Genomic DNA, 12,644 nt, shown 5'->3' with positions numbered 1-12,644 from the left:
GACACCATTAGTTCGACAGCTCAATAGGTCGACATGGTTTTAGGTCGACATACCATTAGGTCGACATGTCATTATGTCGACAGCTCATTAGGTCGACAGCTCATTAGGTCGACATGTTTTTAGGTTGACACTGCCGTTAGGTCGACAGAGTCTATGTCGACAGTCAAAAGGTCGACATGGGTTTTTTCACTGTTTTTTGGCCGAAATGTCGACACAGTCGACATGGACACAGTTTGAAGTGTACCGCAGCCGCTCGCTATGCTTCGGGCACGGTGCCTCGCTGCGCTTGGCACACTATTTTATTCTCCCACCACGCCCTAGTGGATAGTAGGGCATGAAATACCGCCTGTCGGCACATGTCGACTCAATAAACAGTGAAAAAACCCATGTCGACCTTTTGACTGTCGACATAGACACTGTCGACCTAATGGCAGTGTCGACCTAAAAACATGTCGACCTAATGAGCTGTCGACCTAATGAGCAGTCGACCTAATGAGCTGTCGACATAATGACATGTCGACCTAATGGTATGTCGACCTAAAACCATGTCGACCTATTGAGGTGTCGAACTAATGGTGTTGATGTAATGGCTGTCGATGTAAGTGCTGTCTAACAATAGTCCGGATACCGGGGTGGTCGCTGGGGTCCCGCGAATCGCGGGAGGGGGGTCGCGGGGGTCCCGCGAATCGCGGGAGGGGGGTCGCGGGGGTCCTGGCAGAGGGTAGGGATGTGCAGGAGTAATGGTGGATGGTGGCTGTGGAGTAATGGTGGATGGTGGGCGTGTACTGTAGCCCTGGCTGGGCGGGGGGAGGTGATGTCAAGGGGGTGGAACGTCAGACACATGAAAGTGAAACTGTTCTACACAGGAACGTTCTCCACAGGGGTTGAGTGACAGATCTGGCTAAATATATAAGAGATAACACTAGTAAGCCTGCTCAAAGCTAATGCTTCAAAAGCTAGTAGATGTAGTTTCACTTGCTGCCAACGGATGGCAGTGTTTCGGAGACACATGGACACTAGACATATATATGTATTATAGATATGCTTGTATTTACATTTACTATGTAGCTTTACTCAAGCTATTGTTCTCTCTTGTCAGTTACTTCAGATTCGTTTAATTTTTAAACTAGCAGTTTACGGTTGATTGCTCTGGGCAACATCACAAGAGCCTCCTAATCATAAATGTGTGCAATACATGGCCACATCAATGGCTCAACAAAATAAATGATTTTGTATAAGGCCAACTGCTTGGTGTATTTGCAGACATTAATCACTGTGATAACGTAGGCTTATAGAGAGCACTTCCAGAGGACACAAGTAACAATACTACATAAACCAGTAATATGTCTGCCCTGGAGCTGTGACATGCAATCAGGTAAGTGATGTGAGGTGTGGTGAGTTTACAGAAGAAAAGGAAATTGCAAAACAGGTGTATCATCGGTTATGAATGTCTCACACAGTCAGCATCACTCACTGCACTCTCATTTTTATCAATACAGGACATTTGCTCTGATCGTTATCTTGTTCAATTTCCTGCACATAAATACCAGTAAAGCATGGGAATTTGTATTCTGCTGTATAATACAAACTATTATACTGCCGTCTAGAGATGTGCGGCGGCCACTTTTTCGGGTTTTGGTTTTGGATCTGGATCTCCCTTCGTGTTTTGGATCTGGATTGGTTTTGGCAAAACCACCCTTGTGGGTTTTGGTTTTGGATCTGGATTTTTATGAAAAAATGCTAAAAATGGCTAAAATAACAGAATTTGGGCCTGTTTTTGCTCCTAAAGTATTATTAACCTCAATAACATTAGTTTCCACTAATTTCTAGTCAATTTTGATCACTTCACAGCTTACAAAATTGTTTTCATTTAATGTAGTTGGCCCAAAAAGGGTATACCGAGGTAGCTGGATGACTAAGCTAAGCGACAGCAGTGGGCATCACATACTGTACATGTGGACCTTACACTTCCAACCTGGCACATCTTGGAAGCAGAGCGGCACTGCAGGGGCAGACAGGGTGGCAGTTTAATAAACTATCCCAAAAAAAGAGAAATGCTCCAAAGAGCAAAAAATACAAAGAGGTATCGGCCTTGTCATGACTGGTGGTAGCAGCTTCAGCACTTCTATCAGGTTGCTGATCTCCCACTATTTCCTCCTCCATCATCCTCCAAAAATGTGTTTTTATTTTATTTATTACTTTTATTTATTTTCCTTACTTTACACTGGACACAGCCTGTCACACTGGACACAGCCCCTTGGACACTGGACACTGCCCCTGGACACTGGACACAGCCTGTCACCCTGGACACAGCCCCTGGACAATGGACACAGCCTCTGGACACAGCTCCTGTACACTGGACACAGCCCCTGTCACACTGGACACAGGATATATGTCGTCACACTGGACACAGGATATGTCACACTGGACACTGGATATATGTCATCACACTGGACACAGGCTATATGTCGTCACACTGGACAATGGATATATGTCACTCCTGGACACAGGATATATGCCGTCACACAATGGTTACATGTCACACTGGACACTGGATATATGTCGGCACACTGGACACTGGATATATGTCGTCACAGTGGACACAGGATATATGTCGTCACACTGGACACAAGATATATGTCGTCACACTGGACACTGGATATATGTCGTCACACTGGACACTGGATATATGTCACGCTGGACACAGGATATATGCCGGCACACATTACATGTCACACTGGACACAGGATATATGTTGTGACTTGTGACACTGGACACAGGATATATTGTCGTCACACTGGACACTGGATATATATCGTCACACTGGACACTGGATATATGTCGTCACACTGGACACAGGATATGTCGTCACACAGGACACAGGATATATGTTGTGAGTGACTCGTGACACTGGACAATGGATAAGATATAGGCCGTCACACTGGACACAGCCCCTTGTATTACTGCAACCCCTGTACACAGCATACCTCCCAACAGTCCCGATTTTATCGGGACAGTCCCGATTGTCAGGGCCTGTCCCGATGTCCCACCCGCGGGCGGCAGTGTCCCGCGGTGTGGGGGGGCTGTTGGGAGTCCCCACTGTCAGCTGCTAAGCAGCGGGGAATAAACGCTGTGCGCATGCGCACAGCGTCTATTCCCGCAGCCAGGGGACTGGGGGCATGGCTAGAGGCTCACAGAGCCTCTGGGTCATGCCCCCATAGCGGCAAAATGGGGGCGTGGCCTCGCGGAAGAGCCGCGAGTATAGGACACGCCCCCAAATTAGACCACGCCCCGAAAATTCGCAGGAGCATCGTCCCGCCTGCACAACTTCAAAAGTTGGGAGGTATGACACAGTGTACTACTCAGCAGCACTGCAGCCCCTGCGTGTGAGCACTGCAGCACTGAGTTAGTTAGTTAAATCACAAAAAACACAGGGTTCAGGGCTAAATAAATCACAACACAGGGCTTAGGGCTAAATAAATCACAACAGGGCACGGGCCACAGGACAGCCCCTGGACAGTGGACACTGCAGCCCCTGCGTGTGAGCACTGCAGCACCTAGTTTGTTAAATCACACTACAGGGCTCAGGCCTATAAACAGTCACTGACTCTCAATACAAGTCTACAACACAGGGCAGTGAGGGCACAGGGCAGGTCACGGAGCACAGCACAGGGCAGTGAGGGCACAGGGCAGGTCACGGAGCACAGCACAGCACGGAGCACATGGTACGGAGCACAGCACAGGGCAGTGAGGGCACAGGGCAGGTCACGGAGCACAGCACGGAGCACATGGCACAGAGCACAGCACAGGGCACACGGAGCTTCCCAACCACCCTCTTCCCTCTCCAAGATTGGAGTGAAGATGGCGGGGCGCGCGTGCGTCTTTTATAAGATCCCGCTCCCGCGAGAATCCGATGATGACGTTCGGCCTCGTTATTGGTCCGGAATTCAGGCGGGAACTCCCGAGCCGACTCGGATCTGACCCGGATCCCCGATATTCGGATCTACCGGATCTCGGGGATCCGGACCCGCTCATCTCTACTGCCGTCATGGGGGAGGGATGTACTAAAGAAAAAATATGGTAAAACCCCCATTTTTAAATGTACTAAAACCCCACTAGTGGAGCTCCGATGTTTATGTGTGGGGTACGCAGATCCCTCCCAGCATGCCCCGCGGCCGCCAGCATCTCAGAAACTGGAAATCCAGGTAGCGGCGGTGATCACAAAGGGCAGCTACTGTCAGAAGAGCAGCCCTTGGCATTGCTCATTGCAATTGTTAGTACATATGCGATGAGCAGCATGGCGATGGGTGCCGGGATGTACCACCAGTGCTTGGTACATCCCACCCAGGGTAGGTTTTAGTAATGACGCAGCCAAGACCATAAGCCTTAGTAAGCCCCATGTTGTTATGGTTCCAGTGGACAGGACACACTAGTTATTTCGGTTTTAAGGGCTCACTGACGCCTTTACGAATATTGTGATCCAGTGATCAGCAACATTTTCTTGTGGCAGCTTCCAAGCTGCTTATATTGCTAATGTTAATGGTGAGTGGTGTCCTCAACTTGTGTTGTGATTGAACCACAGCTCAAGAATCTGCCCAGGTAGAGAATCTTTAACAGTATCAGTAATTATTAAACATTATTAATCGTGCCAGCAATTACTGTTGTCCTTTCCAATTGAAAACAACACCAGGACAGATAGAGGGCCAAATGCACTAATAGTGATGAGATGGAGCTCCTAACTGTCATTTTTCAAACACACAGTGACTTTGTAGTTACGAGCTGATTGGTTGGTGGTTTTTACCAATGTACATTTTATTAAGTAGTGTCAGTCAGTGAAGCCGGGGCAAGAGAGACGCTAGATGCGCTCCCCTCCCCAGGGAAGCAGGCAGCGGCGGCGGGAGACTGGAGGGGGGAGAGGACCGGACACAGCCAGCACTGTAGGAGGGTGAGTTGTGCTGCTTACTCCTGGAACTGTGGGGGCATTTATGTGTGGCACTGTGGGGGGCATATCTGGCACTGGGGGCATATGAGTGGCACTGTGGGGGCATATATGGCACTGGGGAATATGTGTGGGCATATGATATCTGGCACTGGGGGCATATGTGTGGCACTGTGGGGGCATATATGGCCCTGGGGGCATATGTGTGGCACTGTGGGGGCATATGTGGCACTGGGGGCATATGTGTGGCACTGTGGGGGCATATCTGGCACTGGGGCATATGTGTGGTACTGTGGGGGCATATGATATATGGCACTGGGGTCATATGTGTGGCACTGTGGGGGCATATATGGCACTGGAGGCATATGTGTGGCACTGTGGGGGCATATGTGTGGCACTGTGGGGGCATATATGGCATTGGGGGAATAGTGCATAATGATATTATATTGCAGTAGGTAGGTACTGGTTGGCAGGGCACCAGCAGCCTGTAATTTATTACAGCACTGCAGGACAGGTATTATTTATTAATTAAATATAATAGCCTAAGTAGTAGGTACTACTAGGTAGGCACAGGTAGGCAGTAGCACTGTCAGTGGCACCAGTGGACTGAGTAGGTACTGGCAGCCTCTATTCACTCAGTGCAGGCACTAGCAGCACCAGTGGACACTATATATATATATATATATATATATATATATATATATATATATATATATATATATATATATATATATATATATATATATAATATTATATACAGCACAGCAGGCCCCAGCACAGAGGAGACAGTTAGTTACACACACCAGAATCAGTTCACTACTTTGCACTGCAGTAGCACATACCTCCCAACTTGTGTCCGGATGAAATAGGGACACTCGCGTGGGCGCGAGTGCCCGAAAAGGGGGCGGGGTGTATGCAAATGAGGGCGCGGCTTATGCTAATTAGCCGCGACCTCATTTTCATACGAGAATAGACGCTGTGCGCATGCGCACAGCGTCTATTCTACTAGATTGGGGGGTCTCCCAACTGCCACCCCCCGCAGCGGGACAATACCTGCCGCGGGTGGGACGTCGGGACAGGACCCGAAAATCGGGACTGTCCCGACGGAATCGTGACAGTTGGGAGGTATGATAATGTAAGAAGGAAGTTGAGGAGCAGAGCATTTTGTACCTAATGAAATGGGTCATGTTGGAAGGTAAACAGTAGTTACACAGCTGACTGTCCTCCTTGCTGGGGTGATCCCACCCTAAGCAGAGAGGACAGAGTACACAGCAGCACTGAGGGAGCCCCAGCAGACAGCCCCAGCGACAACTTCAGTTAAAGTTCAAGCCCCAGCAGCAAGGCCACCAACACACCCTCTCCCAACACGCTCCTAGACTGGAGTGACGATGGCGGGCGCGGGACCCGCTATTTAAAACATCGCGAGAATCCGGCGCCAGGCGATGACGTTTTGCCCGTGTGGCCGGATCCGAGTCAAGCGGGAAGCTCCAAGCGCCGCTCGGATTGTTGACGATCCTGCGGGCTCGGATCTCGGAATTCCAAGCCCGCACATCACTAATTTTAATAAATGGTATATGTTGGTCTGTCTGCAAGCACTATGAGTGTAAATTCTAACTGTACAATGCCTATGCTAAATGCAGCAATATGTTTTTATAATAACTACAGTATGTTGAGATTCACCTCATTTACAAAGATATACAGGCGACTAGTATATTTCTTTTTGCAGTTTTCTCCTCACATTTCCATGGAAATCTCTACCTAAAGGTGTGCTCTGCTCTTCCTCCACCACGTAACTTTACTAATGAATGAAACTCTTCCCCTATTCATCTCCGCCCTGGGCAGGATCCCACGTGGAAGGAGGAGAGCTACACCACTCCCCCTCCTCTTTGTACTCAGCTCTCCATATAAACCCCACTGCTCAGAGCAGGACTTTGTAGCCAGCAGCAGCCCTTTGCCAGTGGTCAGTGTGAGCCTCTGTCTCCCTCTAGCTTACAATCATGAGTTTCTCTACTTCGTCCTTCTCCTCCCTGAGACCTCAGCGCTCCTATGCCTTTGGTCCTCAGTTTGGAGGAGGCAGCAGCTCAGCTAGTGTACATGCTGGGGCAGGAGGCTCAGGAGCCCGGATCTCAGTGTCCAGAGTATCTACTGTGGGATCTGGGTTCAGTGGTGGTTATGGTGGTGCCTCCAGTTCTATAGCATCTGGAGCTGGCCTCCTATCAGGCAATCAGAATGAGAAGGAGACCATGCAAGGGCTCAATGACCGTCTGGCATCCTACCTGGATAGGGTCCGTAGCCTGGAAGCAGGCAATCAGAAACTGGAGGTGCAGATTCGCCAACACATGGAAAAGAAAGGACCCTCCAAGGATTGGGCTCCATACTTCAAAGCTCTGGAACAACTGCAGAAACAGGTGAGGGAAACTTTCCTTCAATTCATCATTTATTTAAAATTTGCTTCTAAATATAAATATAGACATTAGCATTCCAAAAGTTTTACACTGAGTTATTAATTTTACAGTGTATATAAATATAGTTCACAAATATGTCTGCAAAAGTTTTATTCGGTATTTTATGGTTTAGATCGTTGCAATAAATTGCCTTTCTGTAGTCTGATAGATCATATGTAATGCAAAAGGACTACCTCTATCAGGAAATAAGTAGATTCAATGCCCTTATTGCAGTAGTTACGATCATTATAACTCCTGCATGTACACTATATTATATGAGTGAAATGTAATAGGATGAGAGATTCAGAAAGTGAGAGATTTGGTAAGAAATCTCCAGATTTTTTTTAAAGCGGCAATCACTTACACTGCAAAATCAAACTGGTTTTGCAGTATAAATGATTGCCGCTTTAAAAAATCTGGAGATTTTTTACTCTCACCCTATTCAATCCATATGTGTGATGTCTGTTTAATCCTATCCCCTGGAAAGCTGCACTGTACCAGCTATATGGAGATTCCCATTCCGTAGTCAGTGGGGAACTGAGGAGGTGGGTGTGGGCAGGATGAGGTTAAGCGGATTCTCTTCCTGTTACAGCTGTACTGTACAACAAACATGTCATCAGTGCAGAATACAGTACAGGGACAAAGGGATTTGGGCATTAAATGATTTTTTAGGTTGATATGTATAATCTGTGTATTTTATACTTTATAATCAATCATATGTATTACTGAGATTTATGTGAGCGATTAATACCACTAACTATAATAAATCAGAGTTATGTAACCTGCGGTTATTCATCTGCTGTGAATCTACATATGGCTTGTTACTCACCAGAAGCAGCTACTGTACAGGCCTGGTCATATCTAGGTCTACACCAGTTAATGCCAGCAGTACTTGCTGGAACTTGTAGTTCCAAAATACTGAGCCTCAGCTTGATTTACACCACTATAATATGTAAAATAACACGTTTAATAACAGCATTCGATGGTTCTACAATCAAACTGTTGTCTTACTACTTCCGTTATAGTCCATACCCTCCAACGGTACCGATTTAGCCGGTACAGTACCGTTTTTTTTACGGTCTGTACCGGCTAAATAAACATGCACCGAATGTACCGATTTTTGTCGATCAGGGGCTGGCCTGTTCAGACCGTCGGTGGTAAACAGCCAATCACAAGCGAAAGTGGCGCCGGGAGAAGAGATGCTGGCTGCAGAGCGAGGCTTGCCTTGCACCGCAGCCAATCACAGTGCAAGGAGCTGGGAGGCGGCAGTTTTATGAGAAGAAGGGCAGTCTGGTCTCCTGATGCTCTCCAGCTCAGAAAGCTGGGGACGCGTCGTTCCGCACACAGTAATTGCAGTCCACTTACTTCTATGTACGGCCACATGCCCCCAAGCTCTTGAGACTGCTTCCTCACTTGTCACTGGTCTGTCTGGCTGGAAGCGGCAGGAGAACAAAGTGTGACTTGGATCACACGCAGCGCCGGCGTCTCACACCACCCGCCCGGCTGCTGAGCACTATAGAGACTTGTGCCGTCTATCGATGTGCCTATATTCTCCCAGTTTATTGGGGAACACTGGTGAGCTCATCATCTCTTCTGCAAGACGGGGGAATGGAGACTGGGGTGGGACGGCCCTAATAGCCCCCACCAAAGCCATCCCCCTCAATGCCCTCATTCAATATATTTTTTAGGTGTCTTCGTATTCCTGTCAGTGACACGCCCCTTTTTTACATTTGACACGCCCCATTTTGCCATTGGACACGCCCCCTTCGGCACATGTACCGATTTGGGTCTGTCAAAAGTTGGAGGGTATGATAGTCTATAGTTGTCCCTAACCTATCTACTTATTTGCTTGTAGGTGTTTGACAGCACTGTAGACAACTCTCAGCTAGTTCTGCAGATAGACAACGCACGTCTTGCAGCTGACGACTTCAGAGTAAAGTAAGTTTGACTTTTCTGTCTATGGTTAACCAGGAATCTACAGTATTTGTTAATGTGTCACCTGGAAAAATACATATGACATGGCAGTTAGACAAAGGTCCTCATTTCACTTTCTCTTCATCCAGGTATGAATCAGAGCTGGCTATCCGACAGTCTGTGGAAGCCGATATTAATGGATTGCGCAAGGTCATCGATGATACCAACATCTCCAGACTGAACCTGGAGAATGAGATTGAGTCACTGAAGGAAGAGCTGGCTTTCCTGAAGAAGGCCCACCAAGACGTAAGCAAAAATAAAGCAAACTATAGAAGATATAACAGTTAGGGTAGAGTCAGGATAAAGGAGGCCTACAGGATCTGTATTTATTTGACTGGATAATGTATTTTGAAGTATGCCATCAAAGATCAAATAGTGAGATGTTATTTGTATATTTGGGGCCATATAAGGATACTTTTTACATTTCCCGCCATTTTTTTCGCTGCTTCCCATATTTGGGTATTCTGCATTCAGGCTGCAACTGTATAGTTTTATATTGTCTTTCAAAAACATTGCTTGGGTGTGAGATTATTTTGAGTCAAATATCACTGCAATAATATGGATATTTGATTAGTATATGTAATATATTTTATTACTTCAGTTGACAATACTTACTGCTTTATCTAGCACTGAATATATAATAAGTGTTGGTGAGAAAACAGAAGCCACAATAATACAGCATCTCCATTACTTCTTTTGCAGGATGTCAATGATCTCCAGGCCCAGATAGCTGGCTCGGCGGTGACAGTGGAGATAGATGCCCCTAAAACCCAAGACCTTGGTAAAGTCATGGCAGAAATCAGGGCACAGTATGATGACCTGGCACAGAAGAACCGTGATGATGCTGAGAAGTGGTATCAATCAAAGGTACAGTATACAAGATAAAAGGAAGTGTGCATGAACTATTGTGAAAGGCTAATTATATAGCAAATACATATTGCGCAGCACTATACAGAGACTATTCCAGACACCCACATCAGTCCCTGCTCAGTGGAGTTATCCTATGCAAACGCAGGGATAACATACAAACTCCACGAAAATATTTTACTATATAGATATAGGGCAGGATGCACTAATGTCCGCCGCCATTTGCATTGTTAATAATCTCATATGCACTAAGAGATGTCCTTTGATGCGGCTCCGTCGCTGCACTTTCAGGTCTGAGACCTAGGGGGTATGGATCATTAGGTCTCCAGCAGTTAGGTCGACATGCATTGGTTCTACACCATTAGGTCGTCATGGGTGTAGGTCAAAAGTCAAAAGGCTGACGGGGTTTTTCACTGTTTTTTTTTACCCAAATGTCGACATGGACACTGAAACGTAGCACTGTGTCCCCTCGCATGTCTCGCCGTGCTTCGGCACTATTTTATTCATCCGCCATGCCCTAGTGGATGGTAGGGCATGAAATACCACCTGTCTACACAAGTCGCCTCAAAAAACTGTGAAAATCCCATGTCGACCTTTATGCATGTCAACCCAATGCTTGTCGACCTAATGACCGTATCCCGACCTGGGAGTCCCTCTGCACATGTGCAGAGTGATGGCACTGGCCGTGAGGCATGCTGGGAGGGATCCGTGATGGATCTTCAACCAGTGCTGCAAAGAAAAGCCCATGGGCTTCTTTAGGGTAACGCCAGCTTTTGTTGGGTTCAAGTGCATGGGGAAATCCCGAAAACAAGGTTTTTACCACATTTTCCCTTTAGTGCATCTCCCACATAATATTTTTTTTATAAAATTTTTGGTATATTTTCGACAATATACAAAGATGTTAAATGCTAGTGCATCTACTATGGCTCAATGGGTTGTGTTTTCTCTCCCTTGCAGGTGGAAGAGCACACTATGCAGATCACAGAGGACACTGTTGCTCTCGATACAGCAAAGACCACAGTTCTAGAGCTGCGCCGCAGTCTTCAATCTCTAGAAATAGAACTGGAAACTCTACGCAATCAGGTAAGTGAGCTGTGGAGCACTTACTACAAATCGGTACACATGCCACGTTGGACTCTCTGCTAAATAGTCTTCTTTGACTCCACAGAAACACAACCTTGAAGGTTCCCTAAATGAAACAGAAAACCGATATGCTATGCAGCTGGAGATGCTGGGTGCCAATGCCCAGGCATTGGAGGCAGAGTTGACACAAGTCCGTAACGATAGTCAGAGACAACAACAAGAATACCAGGCACTGCTGAACACCAAGCAAAGACTGGAGGCTGAAATCCAAACCTACAGACGTCTTCTTGATGGAGATGACTTTGAGTAAGTGGCTAAGATTCTGAGGCGACCTGTATGCTGGACAGGAGAAGATGTCTATAAAATCTGCAAAGTGTATGTGATGTCAATTCGATACATGTCTTACAATGTCCCTTTTTTTTTTTGTCCCTTTTTTTTTTTTTATCTTTGCAGCCTCCAAGATGCCATTTCAGTATCAACAACACAAACTGTGAAGAAAATCATCACAACCACTCAGAAAATAGTAGATGGAAAGGTTGTATCAGAAAGCAATGATACCCATGTTCTGCAGTCCTAATGACACATCAAGTGCCTGGAAAATCTGTCTGTCATGTCCAGTACATTTCATTATGAATAAAGAGTCCAGGCTTTAACAAAGTGTGTTTACTATATTCCGCAGGACCACAGGAGGGGCATGGTATGGGTGTGTGTGCAGGGCCCAATGCGTTGCTTTGCCCAGGGTCTGCTAAGACAGCCCTGTGTACAGCGGGTGGTTGAGTAATATTCGAGTTAATAATACCCCTTTCACAATGCACAAATATCCTGCAACCAACCCGGTTTGTTTCCGGGTCACTGCGGTGTGAAAGCGCCAAAAGGAAAAACTCGGTTCCAGCAACCTCGCATTCAGACCCAGGTTAAAAGAAGGGTTTTACCTGGGTTGCTGAGCCGTGTAAACAGGTAACCCAGGTAGAGCGTCCCGGGTCCCGTTTACACTATAGTGAGGCGGCAGCTCCAAGTGCTGCCTCCTCCCCTGCCCCCCGATGAAGCACTGCCGCTCCGTCCCAGCCCCGTATGAAATCAGCGACCAGGCTTATTGTCAGGTCCCTGAGGAGAGCTTCACTTCGCAAATCCCAGGTCACTCCCAGAATGGTCACGTGTCTAAATCCTGGGTGCATTTGCGATGTGAAATGGGTATTCGTGTACTCATTGCTGGTTATATATCTGCTCCTGGTGCTAACTGAATGCTGGAAAGACCCTGAATACAAATTGTTGTTGGTTCATCCAGAGGTGAAGTGAGTTTAGACAAAGCATTCCACATAGTGATTAATAGAGTCCAA

At 46.8% G+C, this 12,644-nt stretch overlaps 1 protein-coding gene across 1 annotated transcript; it reads left to right on the top strand.

Moving 5' to 3' along the window:
* The first annotated feature begins 6,854 nt into the window (after positions 1-6,854).
* On the top strand, positions 6,855-11,964 carry KRT18 (keratin 18). The gene is made up of 7 exons (XM_083169633.1): positions 6,855-7,347; positions 9,239-9,321; positions 9,447-9,603; positions 10,060-10,224; positions 11,182-11,307; positions 11,393-11,613; positions 11,761-11,964. The coding sequence occupies exons 1-7, from the start codon at positions 6,937-6,939 to the stop codon at positions 11,882-11,884; spliced, it is 1,287 nt and encodes a 428-aa protein (XP_083025759.1). The 5' UTR covers positions 6,855-6,936; the 3' UTR covers positions 11,885-11,964.
* The last annotated feature ends 680 nt before the right edge of the window (positions 11,965-12,644 follow it).

The sequence above is a fragment of the Crinia signifera genome, chromosome 2 (assembly GCF_055691185.1).
Source record: "Crinia signifera chromosome 2, ASM5569118v1, whole genome shotgun sequence".
NCBI lineage: Eukaryota > Metazoa > Chordata > Amphibia > Anura > Myobatrachidae > Crinia > Crinia signifera.
This window is presented reverse-complemented; position numbering and strand designations above follow the sequence as displayed.